This window comes from Salvelinus alpinus, chromosome 9 (assembly GCF_045679555.1).
Source record: "Salvelinus alpinus chromosome 9, SLU_Salpinus.1, whole genome shotgun sequence".
NCBI lineage: Eukaryota > Metazoa > Chordata > Actinopteri > Salmoniformes > Salmonidae > Salvelinus > Salvelinus alpinus.
This window is the reverse complement of record NC_092094.1, coordinates 38,334,591-38,361,563: the sequence shown is the minus strand read 5'-3', so window position 1 is coordinate 38,361,563 and position 26,973 is coordinate 38,334,591. Positions and strand designations below refer to the sequence as shown.

Here is a 26,973-nt window from a genome sequence, read left to right as displayed (position 1 = left end):
CGTGTACATCATTTGCATGTCCTTGAAACCAAGTAAACAAGACAGAGAGAGAGGGCAATACCACTGCTGGCTTGCTTCTGAAGCTAAGCAGGGTTGGTCCTGGTCAGTCCCTGGATGGGAGACCAGGTGCTGCTGGAAGTGGTGTTGGAGGGCCACTAGGAGGCACTCTTTCCTCTGGTCTAAACAAAGATCCCAATGCCCCAGGGCAGTGATTGGGGACACTGCTCTGTGTAGGGTGCCGTCTTTCGGATGGGACGTTAAACGGGTGTCCTGACTCTCTGAGGTCATTAAAGATCCCATGGCACTTATCGTAAGAGTAGGGGTGTTAACCCCGGTGTCCTGGCTAAATTCCCAATCTGGCCCTCAACCATCACGGTCACCTAATAATCCCCAGTTTACAATTGGCTCATTCATCCCCCTCCTCTCCCCTGTAACTATTCCCCAGGTCGTTGCTGCAAATGAGAACGTGTTCTCAGTCAACTTACCTGGTAAAATAACGGTAAAATAAAAATAAAAAATATAGGGGAAGTCTGGTTGAGATGAGTCATAATAGGCTAACTGACAGGGTTGGGTAGGTTACTTTCTAAATGTAATCCATTACTTACTAGTTACCTGTCCAAAATTGTAATCAGTAACGTAACTTTTGGATTACCCAAACTCAATAATGTAATCTGGTTACTTTCAGTTACTTTTGGATTACTTTGCTCTGAAGAGGCATTAGAAGAAGACAAAAATGATCCATCAAACGCATTTGGTGTCAAATCAAATTTATTTATATAGCCCTTCTTACATCAGCTGATATCTCAAAGTGCTGTACAGAAACCCAGCCTAAAACCCAAAACAGCAAGCAATGCAGGTGTAGAAGCACAGTGGCTAGGAGAAACTCCCTAGAAAGGCCAAAACCTAGGAAGAAACCTAGAGAGGAACCAGGCTATGAGGGGTGGCCAGTCCTCTTCTGGCTGTGCCGGGTGGAGATTATAACAGAACATGGCCAAGATGTTCAAATGTTCATAAATTACCAGCATGGTCAAATAATAATAATCACAGTAGTTGTTGAGGGTGCAGCAAGTCAGCACCTCAGGAGTAAATGTCAGTTGGCTTTTCATAGCCGATCATTAAGAGTATCTCTACCGCTCCTGCAGTCTCTAGAGAGTTGAAAACAGTAGGTCTGGGACAGGTAGCACGTCCGGTGAACAGGTCAGGGTTCCATAGCCGCAGGCAGAACAGTTGAAACTGGAGCAGCAGCACGGCCAGGTGGACTGGGGACAGCAAGGAGTCATCATGTCAGGTAGTCCTGAGGCATGCTCCTAGGGCACAGGTCCTACGAGAGAGAGAAAGAAAGAGAGAGAGAATTAGAGAGAGCATACTTAAATTCACACAGGACACCGGATAAGACAGGAGAAGTACTCCAGATATAACAAACTGACCCTAGCCCCCCGACACATAAACTACTGCAGCATAAATACTGGAGGCTGAGACAGGAGGGGTCAGGAGACACTGTGGCCCCATCTGATGATACCCCCGGACAGGGCCAAACAGGAAGGATATAACCCCACCCACTTTGCCAAAGCACAGCCCCCACACCACTAGAGGGATATCTTCAACCACCAACTTACCATCCTGAGACAAGGCCGAGTATAGCCCACAAAGATCTCCGCCATGGCCAACCCAGACAGGAAGATCACGTCAGTGACTCAACCCACTCAAATGATGCACCCCTCCTAGGGACGGCATGAAAGAGCACCAGTAAGCCAGTGACTCTACCCCTGTAATAGGGTTAGAGGCAGAGAATCCCAGTGGAGAGAGGGGAACCGGCCAGGCAGAGACAGCAAGGGCGGTCCGTTGCTCCAGAGCCTTTCCGTTCACCTTCACACTCCTGGGCCAGACTACACTCAATCATATGACCTACTGAAGAGATGAGTCTTCAGTAAAGACTTAAAGGTTGAGACCGAGTCTGCGTCTCTCACATGGGTAGGCAGACCGTTCCATAAAAATGGAGCTCTATAGGAGAAAGCCCTGCCTCCAGCTGTTTGCTTAGAAATTCTAGGGACAATTAGGAGGCCTGCGTCTTGTGACCGTAGGGTACGTGTAGGTATGTACGGCAGGACCAAATCGGAAAGATAGGTAGGAGCAAGCCCATGTAATGCTTTGTAGGTTAGCAGTAAAACCTTGAAATCAGCCCTTGCCTTAACAGGAAGCCAGTGTAGGGAGGCTAGCACTGGAGTAATATGATCACATTTTTTGGTTCTAGTCAGGATTCCAGCAGCCGTATTTAGTACTAACTGAAGTTTATTTAGTGCTTTATCCGGGTAGCCGGAAAGTAGAGCATTGCAGTAGACTAACCTAGAAGTAACAAAAGCATGGATTCATTTTTCTGCATCCTTTTTGGACAGAAAGTTTCTGATTTTTGCAATGTTACGTAGATGGAAAAAAGCTGTCCTTGAAAAAGTCTTGATATGTTCGTCAAAAGAGAGATCAGGGTCCAGAGTAACGCTTCACAGTTGGTGTGTCAGCATAGGGGTCTCTGACTTGTGGTCAGATGATCAGGTGGAACAAAACCTTAACCTGTCCCTTTTTTCAATGCTTAATTGAATGTCATTGAGAAAACAGAAAGGTGTCATTTTTTTCTTTTCGGAAACATATTTTCTAAATTTAAAAGAAATACAGTAAGTATTCATCTAGTTTTTCAAAAGTATCTGTAATCTGATTACAATATTTTAGCTGTAATGTATTACAGATACTTTAAAAAAACTAGATGATTATTTTGGACAGGCAACTATCTCAACCCGGCACAGTCAGAAGAGGACTGGCCACCCCTCAGAGCATGGGTCCTCTCTAGGTTTCTTCCTACGTTCCTTCCTTTCTAGGGAGTTTTTCCAAGCCACTGTGCTTCTACATCTGCATTGCTTGCTGTTTGGGGTTTAAGGCTAGGTTTCTGTATAGGACTTTGTGACATTGGCTGATGTAAAAAGGGCTTTATAAATATATTTGATTGATTGATTACTTATTGGACTACTTTCAAATTCAGAAAGAATGTTTGTCAAAAAAATAGATTATGACATCTTTCTGTTTTCTCAATGACATTCAATTCAGCATTGAAAAAAGCCCAAAGTTTAAGTATGTTGAACCTGAGCGAGTCTGACCACAAGTCAGAGACCACTATGATGACACATCAAATGTGTTTGATGGATCCTTTTTGTCCTCTTCTAATGCCTATTTTTTATTATTTATTTATTTTTATTTCACCTTTATTTAACCAGGTAGGCTAGTTGAGAACAAGTTCTCATTTACAACTGCGACCTGGCCAGGATAAAGCAAAGCAGTGCGACACAAACAACAACACCGAGTTACACATGAAATAAACAAAGGTACAGACAATAACACAATAGAAAAGTCTATATACAGTGTGTGCAAATCAGGTAAGATTAGGGAGGTAAGGCAATAAATAGGCCGTAGTGGCAAAATAATTACAATATAGCAGTTAAACACTGGAGTGATAGATGTGCAGAAGATGAATGTGCAAGTAGAGATACTGGGGTGCAAAGGAGCAAAAAAATAATAACAATATGGGGATGAGGTAGTTTGATGGGCTATTTACAGAAGGGCTATGTACAGGTGCAATGATCTGTGAGCTGCTCTGACAGCTGATGCTTAAAGTTAGTGAGGGAGATATGAGTCTCCAGCTTCAGTGATTTTTGCAATTCGTTCCAGTCATTGGCAGCAGAGAACTGGAAGGAAAGGCAGCCAAAGGAGGAATTGGCTTTGTGGGTGACCAGTGATGAAATATACCTGCTGGAGCGCGTGCTACGGGTCAGTGCTGCAATGGTGACCAGTGAGCTGAGATAAGGTGGGGCTTTACATAGCAAAGACTTATAGATGACCTGGAGCCAGTGGGTCTGGCGACGAATATGAAGCGAGGGCCAGCCAACGAGAGCATACAGGTCGCAGTAGTGGGTAGTACATGGGGCTTTGGTGACAAAACGGATGGCACTGTGATAGACTGCATCCAGTTTGCTGAGTAGAGTGTTGGAGGCTATTTTGTAAATTACATCACCGAAGTCAAGGATTGGTAGGATAGTCAGTTTTACGAGGGTATGTTTAGAAGCATGAGTGAAGTATGCTTTGTTGCGAAATAGGAAGCCAATTATAGATTTAATTTTGGATTGGAGATGCGTAATGTGAGTCTGGAAAAAGAGGTTACAGTCTAACCAGACACCTAGGTATTTGTAGTTGTCCACATATTCTAAGTCAGAACCGTCCAGAGTAGTGATGCTAGATGGGTGGGCAAGTGCGGGCAGCGATTGGTTGAAGAGCATGCATTTAGTTTTACTTGCATTTAAGAGCAGTTGGAGCCACGGAAGGAGAGTTGTATGGCATTGAAGCTTGTCTGGAGGTTAGTTAACACAGAAGGGCCAGAAGTATACAGAATGGTGTCATCTGCGTAGAGGTGAATCAGAGAATCACCAGCAGCAAGAGCGACATCATTGATGTATACAGAGAAAAGAGTCGGCCCGAGAATTGAACCCTGTGGCACCGACATAGAGACTGCCAGAGGTTTGAACAACAGGCCCTCCGATTTGACCCACTGAACTCTGTCTGAGAAGTAGTTGGTGAACCAGGCGAGGCAGTCATTTGAGAAACCAAGGCTGTCGAGTCTGCCGATAAGAATGCGGCGATTGACATAGTCGAAAGCCTTGGCCAGGTCAATGAACACGGCTGCACAGTATTGTCTTTTATCGATGGAGGTTATGATATCGTTTAGGACCTTGAGCGTGGCTGGGGTGCACCCATGATCAGCTTGGAAACCAGATTACATAGCGGAGAAGGTACGGTGGGATTTGAAATGGTCGGTGATCTGTTTGTTAACTTGGCTTTCGAAGACCTTAGAAAGGCAGGGTAGGATAGATATAGGTCTGTACCCGTTCTTAAGGGGAAAGTAATCGGATTACATTACTGAGTTTGGGTAATCCAAAAGTTACGTTGCAGATTACAATTTTGGACAGGTAACTTGTAACTGTAACGGATTACATTTAGAAAGTAGCCTACCCAACCTTAACACAGCATAGCCATAGGCCTATTTTTTAAAATTCCATTTCCACTTTTCAATTTAAATTACTGTGGTTCCATTACAGGATAATGAGTGGTTTAGTAGCCCAAGTAAATACAGAGTGTGGTAGATTAAGCTCACAAATAAAGCAGAATACCATATTAGCTGCTACTGTTTGGATACTGTAAAGATTTTTTCATGACGCCTACTACAACCATTAGTGCATTCATGTAGATAAAGCGCGCGCTCCTTTGCGCCGCTCTCGTGAGAAACTATTTCAACAACTGTGCGCGGTCACGAGACCGGTGAGTACTTGGACGATAGTCGTCTCGTCTCCAGTACAACGCGAATGTGGAAACACTGTAGCTAAAGAGTGAAGGACTGTAGAATTGGAGTGGAATCCCTTGTGGATTACGTCGCAGTAGCTAGCTACAATATAAAAAGGACATTTCATCCAAGGTAAGTAGTGCGGATGTTTTACCGGGATGTACTCGAAAAACAACACCGATGCTAACGTTGTTACATAGCCATCTTCATAATAGCGAGTTCAGCTAACTGTTAACGTTAGATAGTTACCGTTAGCTACTTCACGTCGTAAACTAGATATGCTGGCTAACGTTAAATTATCTGGTACACTATCTAACTAGATATGTGGATGGTTAAGTGATAATTCCGGTCACCACATGGGAGGCTTTGTTGTACCTAGTTAGGTGTTCTGACCTAGCTACAGTACAGTAGCTAACTAATGTTAGCTAACTGCCCAGTTTTGGCTACACGATTCGGGTAGGCCGCGCTCTCTACTACTAAACAACTAGCTAACGTTACAGTAGCTAGCTAGTAAGATTGCTGGCTCCCATGCCATGCCAAAATTGGCTCAACTCATGCAATTTACCGAATTTGTCATCTAACGTTAACTTTACCTAGTTTACACAGCAAGTGAACATTTTGCGGTTTTGTGAAGCAATGTTGGATAACTAGCTGCTAGCGAACATTGATTTGTTTATGTTGTAACGTTAGCTACGCTAACGTTAGCGCATACGTTTGCTATGGTGACGACATCGTCTCAGCAGATTTGTTCGCAGAGTCTGGGCCTCCATAGCTAGTTAGTTGAATATACATACCTTGCAACCCTGCACCTGTTTGCAAAAGCGCTGTCTTTGAATGTCAAACATGTCTGAAGTTAGCGATGTCAGTGCTACGCTGACATGAATGGGCGCGTTCCAGCCTGATTTGATTGTAGACTAGTTGTACCAATCATATGTGGCAGGTTCTGCATCACCTCTGTCAACCTTTACTTTATTTTCCTAATCCCATGTTTATCCATAAATCTTAAACTGAAAATATAGCCTATTTTCCTTTGAAAATATACATATACATGTCAATAAAACATCACAATACGGTGCAGAGCAACCATTGACAACTGCGTGCCGTTCAAGGGATTGTGAAATAAATGTTAACTATTTGGTTTTGTATATCATCTCTTGAAGAGCCTAGTCAGAACTACACATTTCTAATAATCCCATGCAAAACAGTAGCGCAGATATAGCATGATTTTAATGATAAGTATATATTATGTAATTTCAGATACAGTATGTGAGTGGAGCCTCACGATATATCTCTCAAATGCCACCATTAATTGGATATTTGAGTGATATAAAAATCAACTATACCTGGAAAGTATGAGTGGTTTAGGTTAATTTCCCATCCTGTCAACATTGTTTTTTAGTGTTGAATCGGTGCTGACAGACATGATAGGCCACATTGATTGATGGACCACATCAGATTGGATAGCTAGCTGATAACATATCACGTCAATATGGCTAGTTAACAAGCTCACCTTCAGGGGATAAATTAGATGGCTATATCCAAATATTGTTTGATTTGCTTGCTATTTATAGTGGTGATGGCAGTAGTCCAACTGACAACTTTGCCCAGAAGGAAGACTTGCTGAGGTCAAGCCCTTTCCAAAAGCCTCATCTCTAATGAAGCAACCTAATGACATCTTGTTTGCTTAGCTAGATAGGTCTCTGAAGTTACATGATCAGTTGATGTTTACTGATTGTGAAAAGCATGCAGTTACTTGCTGTATAACTCTTAGATGGCTAAATGTGGAATAATTGTTAATGTGTAGTTCTTACTATGCTCTTCGAGAGGTGACGTTAACCAAATAGTTATAACCTTAATTTAAATCCCTTAAATGGCACGTAGTTGTCAATGGGGTTTAGCGGTGCTGGGGGGCAATGAGTACCCCAGCTCTGCAAAAACCATTGACAACTACAAACCAAATCGAACTCTGTATTGACATTTTATTGATAATGGCCGAGTAAAATGGATGTGATAAAGAGGTCGACCAAAACCATGGAAATGCGTGGAGGAAAGATCCTGAATCTCCTCATGCTCCCCCAGCAAAATTAACCAACATGTAGGCTGTAGTTGAGGTAAAAATATAGTATAATGCTTGTATGACTGTCAACCCCAATATATGTTCATGTTGTCACCAATCAAGTTCTTTACAGTTAAAAATGACTGACTACCACCACCTGATTTCTGTATGCTAGCTATGCTACCAACTTATACTAATGGGAGTTAGCATTTAGCAGGCATTTCTTCTAAATCAGAAAAGGGACAACTTCTAAATGTTATGCAGCCAAATATCCAAATCGTACATTAGTAACCACATTTTGGGCCTGTTACAATACATCAATCATGACAGATTTGACGAATATCCACTGTCTTAGATCAGGTTTGCTGAATGTGCCAATGCGGCGTCCTTCTGATGGTCTGCGTCTTACCTGGCTGCTGATTTTAATTTAAAATGGAGAATGTAACTCGGGCTACTTTATCGAGTCATACATGTCAACTAGCTACAGATTGTTACACCCGATAATGTGATATAACCAAAGATTTTTGGTATCCATTACTGGGCATTAAAGGATAGGTACTGTTTGGTGTAGTACAGAAAATGTACTACCAACTTTAACTTGGTGATACTGTCTTCGTTCTCGATTCGGCCAAACATGTACACTACATGTTTGGCCACCTGCTTGTCGTGGACACCTGCTTGTCGAACGTCCCATTCCAAAATCATGGGCATTAAAATGGAGTTGGTCCCCCTTTGTTATAACAGGCTCCACTCTTCTGGGAAGACTTTCCACTACATGTTGGAACATTTCTGCAAGGACTTGCTTCCATTCAAGCATTAGTGAGGTCAGGCACTACTTTTGGGCGATTAGGCCTGTTTCGCAGTCGTCCCAATTCATCCCAAAGGTCTTCGATGGGGTTGCGATCAGGGCTCTGTGCAGACCAGTCAAGTTCTTCCACATCATTCTTGACAAACCATTTCTGTATGTACCTCGCTTTGTGCACTGCCAGATGAAGAGTGATTCATCACTCCAGAGAACACATTTTCACTTCTCCAGAGACCAATGGCGGTGAGCTTTACACCACTCCAGCCGACGCTTGGCATTGCACATGGTGATCTTAGGCTTGTGTGCGGCTGCTCTGCCATGGAAACAAATTTCATGACGCTCCAGACGAACAGTTCTTGTGCTGACATTGCTTCAAGAGTCAGTTTGGAACTCTGTAGTGAGTGTTGCTACCGAGGGAAGGCGTTTTACTTTCTTCTATTTTTTATTTTATTTTTTTAAATTATGCACTTCGCAGGCCGGTTCTGTGAGCTTGTGTGGCCTGTCGCGGCTGAGCAGTTGTTGCTCCTTGACGTTTCCACAATAACAGTACTGACTGGGGCAGCTCTAGCAGGGCAGAAATGTGACGAACTGACTTGTTGGAAAGGTGGCATCCTATGATGGTGCCATGTTGAAAGTCACTGAACTCTTCAGTACAGGCTATTCAGCTGTCAATGTTTGTCTATGGAGATTGCATGGCTGTGCTCAATTCTATACACCTGTCAGCAACGGGGGTGGCTGAAGTAGCCAAATCCACAAATTTGAATAGGTTTCCACATACACTACATGGCCAAAAGTATCTTCTAAAATCTTCATGTCCAGTTGCAGGTGGATCGTTTGTATAAAAAAAGCTACTTTATTGAATTACATTTTTTGCTTCGACGTAATCCCAAAGTATACATGCCGCCATCTTGTATTTTCAAGTCTTCTCTCATTGATTGAGACAGGTGGGTCCACCCCAAAGTGTTGCATGTCATGACACTGACATATGTCGATCAGTGATAGAAGATTTTAAATCGACAAGATGGCCGCGCCATGGAGAAACCTATTTATTTTAGTAATGGCGCATTTTCTAAGTGAAAACGAACCACATGCAACGGGACACTGACATTTTAAAAGATACCACATTCGTTCGATTCAGCCAAACATGTATCTCCAATACCAAGGTTTTGTATAGGCCAACCTGTAACGCCCAGTAATGGATACCAAAAATCTTTGGTTATATCACATTATCAGGTGTACATTCTGTAGCTACATGTCTACGTATTTCAAGGAAACTGGTTGTAAAGGAGCTGTTTGCAAATCGAGCTAGTGTAGGTATGTTGTGATTTGTTGATAAACTACTTGCAGAATTGTTTCTGATTTCCTTAGGTCCTTGATTGGATGTAATTGTGCACTGCATCCATCTCATGTCCAATGTATCAACTACGAGAACCGTTTCCTTGTGTGATTTAGTTAGCCAAAGCATAACCTTATTTTTAGGACTACTGTTTCAGGCATCTGTTGGTTGGAAACAATGCACCTACGACTGCCAGTATTGATGGTGTCTTATGACTGGCCTGGGTTTAATAAATTAAATGGCTGACTGCCTGGTTCATGACTGTAGTAGCCTGTCCTGTTGCTACCTGACTTGCTGGCAGCTGCACATGCATAGTGAATTGAACATAGTGACAGGCTGACAGCTGTCTCTAGCAGCAGGAGGTCCAGTTTGGTAACTCACTCACTGGCTCTCAAACAGTGAGGGAATTCTATGTCCTTTGCAAGTGCTCTGTCTGCCTCTATTTTAATTCTCTCTAAATCAGAATCCATCTCCTGCATCATAGATTGGCTTAATGAACATGCTACTGGACGTGTGTGTTTTGCAGAAGCGCGGGCTGGATTTTTGAAGGTGCGTGTTTCTGCCTTCAGATTCCAAACCTCAATGTAACTTCTCCATGGCAACACATGCTTCTGCTTATAATGCTCTTCTGCCCAGGGTGAGTTGGCTGCTTTGCCCAGCCTGCTCTTGTATACCAGGAAGTTGAGTGAATAAATACTCTGTTTCTGGGGTTGAGCAAACCTCTGCATATAGAAAACGAATATTATATTTTTGCGAAAGGGGTGTCACAAAGCAGGCTACTTTTTTTGCAGTTGAAATGTTAGAGCTATCTAAAACTGTGTTTAGCTAATGGCTATGTTTGTGGACGGCATAGTTTCCTGCTCTGTCAGTAAAACAATTAGTTAATTTGTGTTCTTGCTTCTAGATGAGTTGTTATTTTTCCCTCTTGTTAGGCGAGGAGAGTTGTGTATTGGTTTACTCTGCCATTGGAGGAGGGTTGCCTGTGCTTGCTTTGAGTAGGTGGAGTGGGTTGTCACTGCAGCTGTTTACATGGAAGGTGTGTTTCTGTGGATGCATTCAAGAGTGAAAATAGGCTAGTCCCCTCTGTCTGATCAGACTACTGCAATGCCTTTGTCAGTGTCTTTCAGTATTATTGTCAAGGTGTGTTCTTTGTGGTAGACCCATGGTACATTTTCATTGGGCTACCTGTTTTGCATCCTGCTGGCTGCGAGTTCTATGCATCCTGTCCTTTTGCAGGTGTCTACAGCTTGGATGTAGCATAAATATTATGACACATTTAAGATGGAAATGCATGTGCCACTTCCCTCCCTTTTTAGTAATAAGCTTGACAAGGTTTTTTTTAATGAATATTCTTTTAAACCAAGAGGTAGGCTATATCCAAATTACTGTAAATGTGGCTTTAGTCATTATACTGTAAGAACAACTGTATGAGCTACCCTTTTGCCTGCTGTTTTATGTGCTCTGCCTGGCACCTGACTCTTTGAGTAACCTTTTGTTCACCAGCCTGTTATAGGATGCCAAAGAATATGCTCCTGCTTTTAGTAGTTAGACTACTGCGCCACTCGGGAGGCCAGAGAGGTATACTAAGGCACTGTATCGCAGTGCTAGCTGTGCCACTAGAGATCCTGGTTCGAGTCCAGGCTCTGTCGCAGCCAGCCGCGACCGGGAGACCCACGGGGCGGCGCACAACTGGCCCAGCGTCTTCCGGGTTAGGGGAGGGTATGGCCGGCAGGGATGTTCTTGTCCCATCACGCACTAGTGACTCCTGTGGCGGGCCGGGCACAATGCACGCTGACACGGTCGCCAGGTGTACAGTGTTTCCTCTGACACATTGGTACGGCTGGATTCCAGGTTAAGTGGGCGTTGTCATGAAGCGGCTTGGCTGGGTTGTGTTTTGGAGGACGCACGGCTGAGTCCGTATGGGAGTTGTCCGTACGGGAGTTGCAGCGATGGGACAAGACTGTAACTACCAATTAGATACCACGAAATAGGGGAGAAAGGGGGGTAAATAAAAAAAGGATGTCTGTCTGTACATTTTAGCAAACACTCTTATCCAGAGCGACTTACATTAGTGCATTCATCTTACGTTGTCTCACCTAACAATCTTATCCCAATCTAGCAAGTACATAACTTTCAAATGTTACTCAGGGAGGGGAGGAAAGGGCAGTGAATGTGCCTTCTGCCTAGTTAGTCTATTGACAGTTTATTAGTATTGTTAGGTTGGTAACGAGGTCAGTATAGAATACATGGTCAAATATTGTTGCTGTTCTAGCACTTAATGAGATTTTAAGATATACCTGTTGCTGAAACCTATTTCGACACATTTGGTCTAAGTTAGATTGTCTGAATGATTGAGAGACCAATGGCCTCTATAATACCTGTACTTTGACTTCTAAGGATTGTTCTCAAAGACCGGGCATGTCTCTGAATAATTTAATTGGAAGTCTATTTGATTTAGACAAGATACAGTAGCTACAACGGTTACATTGCCACATTTCATGACTAGGGCTGGCACAATTCCTGAAGAACTGTACCTGACAGTTATGGGTGCAGACCATAATGAGAATAAAATAACCGGCAGAACCATTTTTGTGTGTGTTTGGAACGAACTGAAGACGGGACGCCTGGGAATTTGTGCGGTTTGAGTCCGTTTCTGCTGTAACATGGACTCTATAACGTGATCAAACTTTGTTGCTCCTTGCCTGAAACAAGCAAGGTGTTGTAGCAAATGAGTATAGTTGCCTGGGCGGCAACCCCCTCCCTGCAGCAGTAACACATGCATTCAGGAACAGAGGAGAAAATGGTTGCAACGGTGACTGCGGAAATGACCAATAAGTCATCCAAAATTCCATGACTGTCACTGCCCTGTCCATGCTCAGAGAGTGTGTGTTGAGGTTATGAAGTATTTTTGGTATCAACTCTGAATATTGTGCTAATGTATACTCTGACCTGTGTTTGTGATTAGGGTGTCCACTGTGAGGCTGTTTTGGGACTGGGCGTCACTGAGTCTAAGTAAGGGTACTTGTGTGTTTTCCAGCTCTCGACTCTCTCCAGTTTCTTTGTCTAGTCTGCATGGTCAGAGGAAGGGAGGGAAGCAGGCAGGACGGTGTTAGCCCAGCTGGAGGTGGAGCTGCCAGAGCTGTAATCTGAGAAGGGCCCAACTCCTCAGAAAGAGGGTGGGGGAGAGCGTGAGCATGCGCTCTCCAGTCTGACATTGGACTCCTTAGCCTACAGGGAGCAATGCAGGCATCAGGCAAGGGGGACTGCTCTATGGTGCTCAGCCAGGACTCAGTCTGTTTCACCCTACTACCTGCCTCGCTCTGCCTAGAGCGGCTGCCTTCTCCACTGACTGACTGGATCACTCAGAAGATACAGTGACCGAGCAGGGAGTGGTTACCTCGACTAGGGCTTTCAGGGGAAGAACACTGCCAGTGTTTCTTTAGCTTCCTCTTCAACGTGCTCCATTTCTTTCCGTGTCTCCCTGGCTGGGCTGCCTGCTCGGCGCGGAGCTGGGTATACTTGTGTAACATTCCTGGATTACAGCTACGTGTTATTTAAAAAATAAAAATACATCTCTATTTGGGCCCCTCCTACCCGCGGCTCCTCCACCCTTCCTTGGCCTTTTCCTGGGCTGCACTTTAAAGAGGATTTTTGGCTCTTAAGACTCCAGCCTCCTGCCCTCTGCCGTGCTGGTGAAAGAAGTGCCTGAATCGGAGTCTCTGGCTCTGTTTGATGCGTCCAGCCCGCCAAGGTGTCTGGCCCTGGACCCCCAGGCTCTGACTGCAGTAGTACTTCTGTTTTCTGATGGGAGTTTAAGTAGAGACCTAGGGAGAGCGACGGGAAAGGATCTGCCCTCTGTTATGGGCTGTTTTTGTTCCTATGGAAAAACCGCGATGAAGAGTTCTCTCACACTCTCCCTATGTCGGGCAGAGCTAATGTTCAGCCCATGAACTCATGGAAGGGGGTGCTCAAGCTCTTCACATGCATAGCTTCTAGAACAACCGCCAACAAACCTAAAGGTAAAATGTCCTATTTGCACACTCGGTGGCTCATAAATATTCCCCTGCTTATTTTCTGTGAGAATGTCTGTTGGAATATTTCCCCCCCTTTCCCCTTGTGCCTCCTATACCTGGGGTGCAACTGTGGTGTCATAAATACCTACTGGTGTTCACTTCTGTCCAGTCATGGCTTTGTTTTCTGCAAGGCACTGCAGATCCTAAGAAGGGCAGGGCTTTTTTTTTTTTTTGATACTTTGTATATGCAGGGGTGTGAGAGACTGGACATGAGTGGAGAATGTTTTGTTAAGTAGAAATGCTTTTGTTTTTCTGACCCTCTGTACAAACATACCGAACAATTGTCATGGTTGCCATCTCTGTCGTTGTCTCCCTCTGTTTGTTGTGTTTTGGATGTTATGCTGCTTTGAAGTGGTGTGTGTTCCTCTGCAGCAGTGTGGAGGACACATGCAGACGGCGTGTTTGATAGTAAACAGCAGCCGGAGTTTACAGAAAGGGGGCAGGCAGAGACTCGCCGCCTCTACTAGGCCACGCTTACTCAAAGCCAGGCGCCTACATGGAGGCAGCTGCTGATACACATGATGGTGTTTGTTTTGGGTTTAGCCTACATCTGCTAGATTCTGGTGCTCCTTATTGGCCGTCATCCTAGAGAAGTCATATTTTAACGAGGTAGTGCCGTGAATTCATAGATTTACCCTTATACTAAGACGACATGATTCAACAAATGGGCTAGACCCCGGAAGTAGTCTAAATGAGAAAACAGCAAATCTGACCATTTCTGTGCATAGATTTGGATCCATATTAAGACTATATGCCATTTAGCAGAAGCTTTTATCCAATGCGGCTTACAGACTTGTGCATACATTATTCGTGCAGGTGGTCCCGTGCATCGAACCCACTGTCCTGACATTGCAAGCGCCATACTCTACCAACTGAGCTACAGAGGACCACAATCAAAACCTCAATCAGTGGACTGATTTTAGTCAAATATTTCCATGTTAGTGTCAGTTAGGATGTAGCCAGTTCTAGTTGTTGTAATGTGATAGTAGGCCTAAAGGTTGTGCTGAGAACAGACTGAAGAGGGAAATCGATGCTCCATGTAATGTACTTTGCATTAGTAGTGTTAACCCATTGCATGATGGAAGCTGTGGGTTTCCAGTGGAATGTGTGAGGCCAAAAGCGCTCAGTATTGGCACTCTAGCTAATATGGCTCTAGCCATGACATTTGTTTTACCACAACTCACTGATTAACACTTAATTTGTGTCTGTGCTGTTTGGGGAGGTCCGAGTCAGTCCCCAACACATGTCCACCTTCATACTATAGCTATAACTGTTGACCACGACCAGCCCTGAATGGTCGCCCTGCAGAGAACAGAAGGTGGGCATATGGGCCTTTACAGAACTCTGAGACTGCAGTGATGCTGATTGATGTGTTTCAATGGCTACCTCAGCTCAATTTGACTTAATATCTTAGAATTGTTTTTACTCCACTAGTTAACCTTTCTTCTCTCTCCCCTTTCAGAGTTACCCACATTTCAAGAGAAGAAGAAAGCCTTATTTAGGAATCTTATGGACGAAGGCAAGCAACATTTTCTCTTTCTCGTGTGTTTGTCTGTTTCCATGTGTGTGTTTGGGTTAACCCAGGGGAAGCAGCTTGTTTGATAAAGCAGGGGAGGTGTTAGTAGGATTGTAGAGGTCATCTAATGAAGTTTCAGTGAGTATGATTGGTAGACGGAGGAGAGGTCATCACCCTGAGCTGGTTTAGTAATCAACTCCTCTCCATCTGGAGGGACATATTGAGCGTCTCGTCCTCGTGTGCCATTCACCCCAGCTTCCCAACACAGGGTCGGGAGGAGAGAGTCCTAACACGACCTAATCCCAACCTACTGTCTGTACCTCCCTCTTGTTTGATTGCCACTCAATTTCTCACATGTGCCTGACCAGAACCTGCCCCCCCCCTAAACGTAGTTACTACGTATGAACATAAATAAGAAATTCAAATATGGTGGAGTGCTAGGCCCATCTCTTGAAGTGATTCAGGTACAACCGCTTGTGTTTCCTGTGTAAAGACATGACCTCTAGAGTTTCCACTAGCACCACAAGTCAGCCCATCCTACAGCAAAAAACAGACAGTTCTGACTGCGCATCTAGTCCTACCAGAGGTCTAGTAGCTAGCCTGCTCCCCTCTTAGATACCGTTTTGCTCGTTTCAGCAAAAGTCATTCTGCCCTCTTAACCATTAGCATGAGAAAAGCATGATTACGATGTCAAATGGTTCTTTAGACGTTATGTTTAATGAGGCACAAGACCTGGCTGTTTCAAGTGTTCATTGGGCCCTAAAGTCTTGGGATAATTTCCACTATTTATGGTGAACGTGCTTTGTTCTGATCTCTGCAGTGGCCTCCGCTCAGCTGCTCTTACTCTGGCCTGTACGCCCTAGTTCTCAATCATGAATGTCTATCCTCTTCCTCAGTAGGAGAAATACTCATGTAGCCGGTTCCTCCAGTGGGAATCACTGCAGGCACACCAATGTGCGTACTCTCAGAGCAGTGTTTATGCTCATTATGGCACCAGTCCCATGGGTGTCTGCATTAGTGTTGCACGGTATACCAAAATTAGGTTATTTTTCAATACTAGAACATGAAATATGGTTCGCTACTAGAATTGGTTTCTTTCAGTACTTCTGTCAAATGTGTCTCACAGGTCAAGCCTGTGTATCAGTGCAGCCGACTCATTGCTAACCTGCACTGGGAGTCTAGGCTAACACGTGAAAAATGAATGCAACATGGCATGTAGACATTTTGAAACTGCTTTCTTATACTGTTTGCAAAACAATGTCCATACACGCTAAAACACTTTACAATGCAAGAAGATACCGGTAGCTTCCAGCTTTGTAGGCAAACTTCCATTGCTGGCTGACAGCTAAAGCTAACATCAATTCACTACCCTAGTACTTTGTTTGTGATAATGTGCAAACCATAATGTGAAATATGCTGTTTGCCGCCACAACTTTTAATTCACTTATTCCGTCTCTCCCAAAGGCCGCTGCATCATTCGTGGGGGACGACGTGTTTACTGTTGCCTTGTCATTTGTAGTCACACAAAATCAGCTAAACAAGCTCAATAACTCAATGCATGCACACTCCTTAGTAAATATTCATTCACCTGTATTGTGGATAGGCCTGGGTTATAGTTTGATTTACCTAGTTTATGGTTGGCCACCCTTGATAGCCTGTAAAATATTGCAACATTACAATTACAGCCAAATACTTTATACAAAATGATTCCCTCTAGGGATCTAAGTTAAGGTCGTCCCTGGAACAATAAAAACAATATATACGTTCAAAACAGACAGCAGAGCCAAAATTCATACAACCACTGGACATTAAAAAAAAGCAATGAGGCTGATGCAACCGAGCAGACCCTTTAGCTTAATGTTGATAGTTTTATTTCTTCATATTATAAAGCTCAACAATGTGCACATGGCTGCACATGTTCCAAAATGCAATTAATGAGAACATCAGTCTCATCAGGTTGTATTTTGGCTAGGCTACTTTGAAACAAGGGAAGACATGCTTCATAAAATGACAAACGTCCAAGTTAACAAATTAAGTATGGATAAATAAATAGTTCCAAAATGCTGACCGCCTCTGCTCAGATTCAAGGTGATTGATGTGCGGTGCGCAACAGGCACTGTCCTTAACTCTCTGGTCTTGTGACTATTTAATCTGAACTGTGCCTCGAGTAGGCTATGTTGACAGAATCCGACCTTTAGATGTAAATGTTAATTATCCTTCATTGTATTGACTGGCGTAAAAATAAAAAGTAATTTATAAAAAAATAGAATGTAATGATACTGAACTCAAGATGCCCAATGATTGAACAGAACATTTTCTGGGCTGGATCAAGTACCATTCTGTGACTGGCTAATATGGCTTTTTTTGTGATACTAAACCTGGTATCGGTATCGAAGTCAAAATTCTGGTATTGTGACAACACTAGTCTGCATCCAGCCAGACACTGTGGCAGGCAGCACAGACTCTGGGACGAGGGAGTAAAATAGAGGCTGCTGGTGCCAAAGCCTCCAGCCTCCTAGAGACAGACTAAAGAGCTGTCTGCATCTCCATTTTCCCCGTTGCTCTGGAGCACATCACTGCCTTCATGCAGGCTGCAGCAACCCACACACAGGCAGATACTGTTACCCTCACTGCAGACTATTCCTACTAAAGTGCTCACTCACTCACGCCCACACACGTACTAAACCTCACACACTTATAGCCCAGACAGCAGCCACCAAGTGCAACTGTTCCATCTCAACAAGCTGCTTTCTCAGCACCCACACATAGCTCTTGTTTTAGCCCTGTGAGTCTTGGCTTTGCCCTGTTGTGTTCTGTGCTAATTTGGTCCACAGATGTTGCTTGTGTGTCCAGAGCAGCTTGCTAAGAGGCCCATCAATAGGTGGAGCTTTATCCAAGCAGATGTGGTCACAGGCAGCCTTAATGACACCTACAGTTGAAGTTGGAAGTTTACATACACTTTAGCCAAATGCATTTAAACTCAGTTTTTCATAATTCCTGACATTCAATCCTAGTAAAAAATTCCTTGTCTTAGGTCAGTTAGGATACCCATTTTATTTTAAGAATGTGAAATGTCAGAATAATAGAGAATGATTTATTTATTTCATCACGTTCCCAGTGGGTCAGAAGTTTCAATACACACAATTAGTATGGTAGCGTTGCCTTTAAATTGTTTAACTTGGGTCAAACATTTCGGGTAGCCTTCCACAAGCTTGCCACAGTAAGTTGGGTGAATTTTGGCCAATTCCTCCTGACAGAGCTGGTGTAACAGTCAGGTTTGTAGGCCTCTTTGCTCGCACATGCTTTTTCAGTTCTGCACACAAATTTTCTATAGGATTGAGGTCAGGGCTTTGTGATGGCCACTCCAATACCTTGACTTTGTTGTCCTTAAGCCATTTGCCACAACTTTGGAAGTATGCTTGAGGTCATTATCGATTTGGAAGACCCATTTGCGACCAAGCTTTAACTTCCTGACTGATGTCTTGAGATGTTGCTTCAATATATCCACATAATTTTCTTTCCTCATGATGCCATCTATTTTGTGAAGTGCACCAGTCCCTCCTGCAGCAAAGCACCCCCACAACATGACGCTGCCACCCCAGTGCTTCACGGTTGGGATGGTGTTCTCCGGTTTGCAAACCTCCCCCCTTTTTCCTCCAAACGTAACGATGGTCATTATGGCCAAACAGTTCTATTTTTGTTTCATCAGACCAGAGGACATTTCTCCAAAAAGTATGATCTTTGTTCCCATGTGCAGTTGCAAACCGTAGTCTGGCTTTTTTATGGCGGTTTTGGAGCAGTGGCCTCTCCCTTGCTGAGCAGCCTTTCAGGTTATGTCGATATAGGACTTGTTTTACTGTGGATATAGATACTTTTGTACCCGTTTCCTCCAGCATCTTCACAAGGTCCTTTGCTGCTGTTCTGGGATTGATTTGTACTTTCCACACCAAAGTACGTTCATCTCTAGGAGACAGAACGCGTCTCCTTCCTGAGCGGTATGATGGCTGCATGGTCCCATGGTGTTTATACTTGCCTACTATTGTTTGTACAGATGAACGTGGTACCTTCAGGGATTTGGAAATTGCTTCCAAGGATGAACCAGGCTTGTGGAGGTCTACAATTGTTTTTGAGGTCTTGGCTGAAGGAAGGCCTTGAAATACATCCACAGGTACACCTCCAATTGACTCAAATGGTGTCAATTAGCCTATCAGAAGCTTCTAAAGCCATGACAGAATTTTCTGGAATTTTCCAAGCTGTTTAAAGGCACAGTCAACTTAGTGTATGTAAACTTCTGACCCACTGGAATTGTGATACAGTGAAATAATCTGTCTGTAAACAATTGTTGGAAAAATGAATTGTGTCATGCACAAAGTAGATGTCTTAACCGACTTGCCAAAACGTTTGTTAACAAGAAATTTGTGGAGTGGTTGAAAAACGAGTTTAATTGACTCAAACGTAAGTGTATGTAAACTTCCGACTTCAACTGTACATGCACAGCTCTGCTGCCCAGTCTACCCCCTCTCTCTGCTTCCCATCAGTCATTTCCCTCCATTTCACATGTATTTATTTGGCTGGAGAACAGTGCTCCATCATGGCGGTCTTCCTGCCTGTCTCTGAGCTGTGCTGTGGGTTATATAAAGCAGCAGGGCCAGGGGTGGGGTCACACCCAGCTCCTGCCAGGCCCAGGGAAAATCCAGCCCTCCCTCCACTCGGTGGGCCGTCCCATCCACAAAGGCCTCAACTGCAGCCTGTTACCATGGGAACAGCTGACAGGAAGCAAACTAGTGCTCTGCTCTCGCATCTATCCTAGTCCACATTGCCGTATGGAGTCTTTTTTTTTTTTTTTATGCAACCATGAATCTGTGTTGCTCTCCCGGGCCAAAAATAGCCTCCAAGCTCTGTGCTTGCCCTTCGCTGGTCAGGCTTTATAGACAGATGGGCATATCACAGAACCTCTAGGCTGACCCTCGGAGGGAGGAAGGGAAAGGCCAATCAGTGTATAGGGCTGCCTGCCTGGAGGTCCCAGCCAGCCCACTGTACTGGGGCTGTGCTAAGAGAAGAACATGCCATTCTCTCTCTGGGTGTCAACAGAGAACATCTTCCTAGAGGGCGAAAGGCCCCTTGACTTTTTCCACATTTTGTTACGTTACAGCCGTCTAAAATTGATTTAGAATACTTTTTTTTTCTTTTTTGAAAACAGGTTTTTAGAGATGTTTGCAAATGTATAAAAATAGAAATACCTTATTTACATAAGTATTCAGACCCTTTGCTATGAGACTTGAAATTGAGCCCAGGTGCATCCTGTTTCCACTGATCATCCTTGAAGTTTCTACAACTTAATTGGAGTCCAACTGTGGTAAATTAAATTGATTGGACATGATTTGGAAAGGCACACACCTGTCTATATAAGGTCCCACAGTTGACAGTGCATGTCAGAGCAAAAACCAAGCCATGAGGTCGAAGGAATTGTCCGTAGAGCTCCGAGACAGGATTGTGTCGAGGCACAGATCTGGGAAAGGGTACCAAAATATGTCTGCAACATTGAAGGTCCCCAAGAACACCGTGGCCTCCATTCTGAAATGGAGGAATTTCGGAACCACCAAGACTCTTCGTAGAGCGGGCCGCCCGGCTAAACTGCGCAATCGAGGAGAGGGGCCGTGGTCAGGGAGGTGACCAAGAGCCCGATGCTCACTCTGACAGAGCTCCAGATTTCCTCTGTGGAGATGGGAGAACCTGTTTTTCAGTGGCAGGGACTGGGAGACTAGTCAGGATAAAGGGAAAGATAAACCGAGCTAAGTACAGAGAGATCCTTGATGAACACCTGTAATCCCTGCTGAATGTGCTTCAACAAAGTACTGCGTAAAGGGTCTGAATACTTATGTTAAATGTTTTTATTTATACATGAGCAAAAATGTCAATCTATTTTTGCTTTGTCATTATGGGGTGTTGTGGGTAGATTGATGGGGAAAACTACTCCATTTTAGAATAAGGCTGTAACATAACAAAATGTGGAAAAAGACAAGGTCTGAATACTATGCACTGTCTGCTGCATGTACATTATGTACTCTTCTGTTTTTTCAATGATTCTGGTTAGAATCCTTTGCACTGAGTAACTATTTTTACCCTACCCGCTCTTCCTGTATGAATAGAAGGCAGTTGCCAGTAAACTACCGGTACACATGAACAGTAAAAAAAAATAAAGCACGATGTTAGTCTTTCCAAGATACTAGACCCCTCAAATTCAAATCTGGACCCTGAAGCCTGTTCCACTGCTTAAAATCAGGGACTGATTTCAGACCTGGCACACCAGGTGGGTGCAATTAATTATCAGGTAGAACAGAAAAGCAGCAGTAGTCCGTACCTCGTAGGGTCAGAGTTCCTGTACTAGATCATCATTGTTTTACACACAATTCCATTCCGTTTGAAATTGTTACATGATATTCTTCAGAACATTTGTAGTTTACCATATAGCCCACATGACCTTTGTGCTTGTGAATGAACCATGACTATGGTTTAAGAATCTGATTGGTCAAGCCTCATGGAAACCATTACGTTTGTCCTCACTACTTTCACCTATTCTCCTGTCTCCACACCAAATGTATAGTTAATTTATTATCCTGTTGTGTCTCTAACCCGTGTTCTCCCTGTTTCTCTACAGAAATGAGTCGCCAGACCGCCACAGCGCTGCCCACAGGAACCTCCAAGTGTGCCCCCTCCCAGCGCGTCCCCACCTTGTCCGGCACTACGGCCTCTAACAGCGACCTGGCCAGCCTGTTTGAGTGCCCCGTCTGCTTCGACTATGTGCTGCCCCCTATCCTGCAGTGCCAGAGCGGCCACCTGGTCTGCAGCAACTGCCGACCCAAGCTCACCTGCTGCCCCACCTGCCGGGGCCCACTGGGCTCCATCAGGAACCTGGCCATGGAGAAGGTGGCCAACTCTGTGCTGTTTCCCTGCAAGTATGCGTCGTCGGGCTGCGAGGTGACGCTGCCCCACACAGACAAGGCAGAGCACGAGGAGCTGTGTGAGTTCCGGCCGTACTCCTGCCCCTGCCCAGGGGCCTCCTGTAAGTGGCAGGGCTCGTTGGACGCGGTCATGCCCCACCTCATGCACCAGCACAAATCCATCACCACGCTGCAGGGCGAGGACATCGTGTTCCTTGCCACGGACATTAACCTGCCTGGGGCAGTGGACTGGGTCATGATGCAATCCTGCTTCGGATTCCACTTCATGCTGGTCCTGGAGAAGCAGGAGAAGTACGACGGTCACCAGCAATTCTTTGCCATCGTGCAGCTGATCGGCACGCGGAAGCAGGCTGAAAACTTTGCCTACCGCCTGGAGCTCAACGGGCACCGGCGACGGCTCACCTGGGAGGCCACGCCCCGCTCCATCCACGAGGGCATCGCCACTGCCATTATGAACAGCGACTGCCTAGTGTTTGACACCTCCATCGCGCAGCTGTTCGCTGAGAATGGAAACCTGGGCATCAACGTCACCATATCCATGTGCTGAGGACTGTCAAGTGGACAGCCACTAACACACACACACACACACACACACACACTTTCTCTCACACACACATACTCGGACACATTTCAGACACTACAGGACACCTGGAGTTGTACCTGGGGGGTTTGGAGGGGGGCAGGATCTTTCCCAGGGAACCTGTTGTCTTCGAACAATGTGATTTAGAACGTTCAGATCGGTTAGATTGATGAAAACAATGGGATTCAATTTTAAGCTTCATTACAATATTAGTTCTGTAACTAAAGTAAAGGTATCCTTTTTTTACCTTAATGTTCTGAGAATAATCCAGCATTGCCCCTTGAACCCAGAGCACACACTTCAACAGGTGGGCTCAGTTTGCAGTCTTTCTTTGCAGAGGGAAGCTGGCAGAAGGGGCTCAGGGGATAGACACTGTGGGAGGAGTCAATTTGAGGGAGGATGGGGAATAAAAAATAACTTATTTTTTTGAAGATGTTGCATTTCAGCTTAGTGAAAGTGAAACTAACTTCTTTTGAGTTCCATTATTGTTTTGGTTTTTAGTTCTGTCCCCCCCCCCCCTCATTGGATGAGAAGAGAAGGTCCTGGTATTGTGTGCACAGACATTGGCTGAGACAAAGCTAGTTTGGTCTCTCTGGAGTCTAACAGTTTTAGCCTAAACCACTGAATATCTGACCAGGAATGGGGACAATTTCTACAGTTATATTATTATTGTTCAATGGAGATTATCATTATCATTTTTTTGTAAGGACTTTTAATGAATGAAAAAGGCTGTAACCTTGTGGCTAATCTTCAGTGTTTGTAGATAAATTGTGTCGTTCTTTCGAAGACTTCAATGTATTTTATTTTGTAAATTAGATTTTTCTCTTCGTTTTGTCAGTCTTTGTCTACATTCTGTTTGAGGAGTGGGTGATGCAAAGCCAAACATCTCTGGATACGTAGAACTGTTGCTGGTCCCATTATTTTTGTTTTATTTTGTCATTAAATAAATCTATCTTTTTCATACCTTGTGCAATTTCCCCTTTCCCTGTGATTATTCTCTTGGCTAGGGTTTAACTATGGGGTGAGACCCAAAGTGTTCCCTGGGCATGTGGGAGGTGGGCTGCGAGTTAGGAGAATACATCTATAGTCGCACACTTTCCTCTTCATTTGGGTAATGGGAGGACAGTAAGTTTCTCATTTTAGATTTTGAGCTGGAAAAGTTTAACACCTGCTATAGGCAACAGCACAATTACAGCATAATTTCTTGGCAGGGGTTTACTCCAACCACACACTTATCCTCCCATCTTACCACGTTATCCTTGTCAAATGGCTTTACTCATTTTTTTTTTTCTGCATAGAAAAGTCTAAACAGTAAAAAAAACAATGGGGAGGGGGAATGGCAAGTTCAGTGTGAACTTTGACGAACACCAAATAAAGTATGTATGAAAGATGATGGATATTTTTTTTTAAATAAGATTATCTTTGAGAAATAAAAACCACAAATAAAAGCTAGACAGTCATGTAGAATCTAAAAATGATGCATCTTTGTCATAGCGTGGGGCCCCATTGATGATTTTTGTTACTCACTCAGCATAAGAACACGGCATAACCCATAGCATAAATTTGGCTTTAATACTGCACATTTTCTCTCCACCCATGACCAAATGTGTGGAATTGCAAGAAATTACCTTTTTAAAATTATCTGTAGCCAAGAGGGCTTCCCAAATCTTAGTTTGGTATCTGCACCAATGGCCACGTGCACCACCTAAGGCTCATTTTGATCCAGAAAAAAAGAATGGCTGATCAAAGGCTTAAGGACAACTCTCACTACTAGACTGACCGTCTGTTTGTTCGCTTGTTGTCGGCGCTGTGTATTATAGGGACCACCCGTCGTTTCTACATGTAGAATCGGTTTGCAACGGTGGAGGCTCCTCAGAGGAAGGGGAGGACCATCCTCAGGGATTTCATAAAAACAGTTTAAGATTTAAGTTATCCTTTCTAGATAAAACTATACAAACTATATTCACATCACCAAACAATTGACAAAAACACTTTTGAAATGTCTACTATCGCCTCAACAGCACTCTGTAGGGTAGCACCATGGTGTAGCCAGAGGACAGCTAGCTTCCGTCCTCTGGGTACATTGACTTTAATACAAAACCTAGGAGGCTCATGGTTCTCACCCCCTTCCATAGACTTCCACGGTAATTATGAAAGGTTGGAGGACGTCCTCCCAAAGTTATCAGAGCTCTTGCAGCACAAACTGACATGTCCACCCAATCAAAGGATCAGATAATGAATCTAGTACTGAAAGTATAAGCTACAGCTAGCTAGCAGTGCATAAAATGTGAGTAGTTGACTCAAAGAGAGAAAAACAGTTAAACATTTTGAACAAATTAATTTCTTCCAAAATGGAGTAGCAAGAGCTCTATATATATATATAGATATTTTTTCTTCACTTAGCTAGCAAATGCAGCTAGCTAGTTTAGCCAACTCAAATACCCGGCTCAAACAGAGGGATGCTATGTTAGCTAGCTGGCTACGACTATCCAACACTGGAATTCTTAGAAGGCAAAGTAAGCCTTTGGTTTTACTAATTTAATGCCGCCGGTGTAACTGCTTACTGACTGTACTGCATGATTGTAGTGGGTTTACTAATGTGTTAGTTCTATTAGGTATGTTGACTAGGACTTTACTTTAGCTAATATGGTGACAACGATAAAGGCTGTGTATAGCGGTTATGATATAAAGGTTGTTTCGCCTAGTCACAGACAGCTGATGTGTTGGGCATTGAAGTCCACAAGCGAAGGGCAAAGGTGAGAGAGCTCGTAGATGTGAGAAGGAATAAAACAAGCTGTTTGTATATGGCTATGAAAGGGAACTGTTTGCATGTGATCGGGTGTATTCATTCCACCGATTCTGTTAAAATGTTTCTTAAATAGGGATAAACATACCTGAATTTGTCCAATAGAAACTTGTTTGCAACTGTTGGACTAATGATTACACCCTAAATCAGCTAGATGTGTGCAAGGTGGTATTGAATGTCACCTTAAATCTTTCTCTCGAACCTGTGCACTTACGTTGTAAACTTTCATTTATAGGCTAAGTTGTAGCAATGTCATGTGTATAGGGAAAATTTGAGTATCATGTAGTAGCCTAAACCTATCAATGTTACATTGAACTGGGTGAATGGAATAGGAATGACAGTCATCCAATATGCTGTAATAGAAATAAGGCCATGCTCATAAAAAAATAATCGTCCTCCCTCATCTTAAACGGCACCGACCGCCACTGGTTTGCAAATTACAGCCGGCACTGTTCAGAAGTGCTAAGTACTCTCGGCCAGCAATCCTACTGGTCTGTCAGTGTCTTTAGGGTTGTGTGTGTGTGCTGCGGGGTGCATTTTTAAGTATGGTATGTCGTGTGTGCGCTTCCCAGTCCCATGCCGCCCCAGCTGAAGCCCTGTACTGGTTGGAGGCTCTGGGGCGTCAGTGTTCTGGCCGGTGAATGAAGGGTTAGCTCTGTAGGATCATAATTACCAGAGGCCCCCAGGAACTTTGGCACCCTGCCAGCCCAATCCACTGGGGAACACAGACCACTGCTTCTCTGACCCTGCTGCTGCTTTGTCATCCCACTCCCCACACCACTTCCCTCAAGCATTATCTCCCTCCAGTAATGGCCCTAACAGGAACAGCTATATTCAGTCATAAACTCAGCAAAAAAATAGACGTCCTCTCACTGTCAACTGCGTTTATTTTCAGAAATCTTAACGTGTATATTTATATGAACATAAGATTCAACAACTGAGACATAAACTGAACAAGATCCACAGACATCTGACTAACAGAAATTGAATAATGTGTCCCTTAACAAAGGGGGTGTGAAAATCAAAAGTAACAGTCAGTATCTGGTGTGGCCACCAGCTGCATTAAGTACTGCAGTGAATCTCCTCCTCATGGACTGCACCAGATTTGCCAGTTCTTGCTGTGAGATGTTACCCCACTCTTCCACCAAGACACCTGCAAGTTCTTGGACATTTCTGGGGGGAATGGCCCTAGCCCTCACCCTCCGATCCAACAGGTCCCAGACGTGCTCAATGGGATTGAGATCCGGGCTCTTCGCTGGCCATGGCAGAACACTGACATTCCTGTCTTGCAGGAAATCATGCACAGAATGAGCAGTATGGTTGGTGGCATTGTCATGCTGGAGGGTCATGTCAGGATGAGCCTGCAGGAAGGGTACCACATGAGGGAGGAGGATGTCTTCCCTGTAACGCACAGCGTTGAGATTGCCTGCAATGACAACAAGCTCAGTCCGATGATGCTGTGACT

At 44.1% G+C, this 26,973-nt stretch overlaps 1 protein-coding gene and 1 long non-coding RNA gene across 4 annotated transcripts; one reads left to right on the top strand and one right to left on the bottom strand.

Annotated features, from left to right (window-relative positions):
* Positions 1-750: 750 nt before the first annotated feature.
* On the bottom strand, positions 751-6,282 carry LOC139584789 (uncharacterized). Its single transcript, XR_011676827.1, has 2 exons — positions 6,169-6,282; positions 751-1,321 (listed from the first exon to the last, which is right to left on the bottom strand). It is a non-coding gene; the product is annotated as an uncharacterized lncRNA (long non-coding RNA).
* On the top strand, positions 5,311-23,670 carry LOC139584788 (E3 ubiquitin-protein ligase Siah1). Of its 3 annotated transcripts, none has more exons than XM_071417006.1 (3): positions 5,312-5,506; positions 15,107-15,163; positions 21,819-23,670. In XM_071417006.1, the coding sequence occupies exons 2-3, from the start codon at positions 15,154-15,156 to the stop codon at positions 22,667-22,669; spliced, it is 861 nt and encodes a 286-aa protein (XP_071273107.1). In that variant the 5' UTR covers positions 5,312-5,506; positions 15,107-15,153; the 3' UTR covers positions 22,670-23,670. The 3 variants fall into 3 exon arrangements, with proteins under 3 accessions (XP_071273108.1, XP_071273107.1, XP_071273106.1); XM_071417005.1 differs by lacking the exon at positions 5,312-5,506 and adding an exon at positions 12,782-13,590; XM_071417007.1 differs by lacking the exon at positions 15,107-15,163 and having other exon boundaries at positions 5,311-5,506.
* The last annotated feature ends 3,303 nt before the right edge of the window (positions 23,671-26,973 follow it).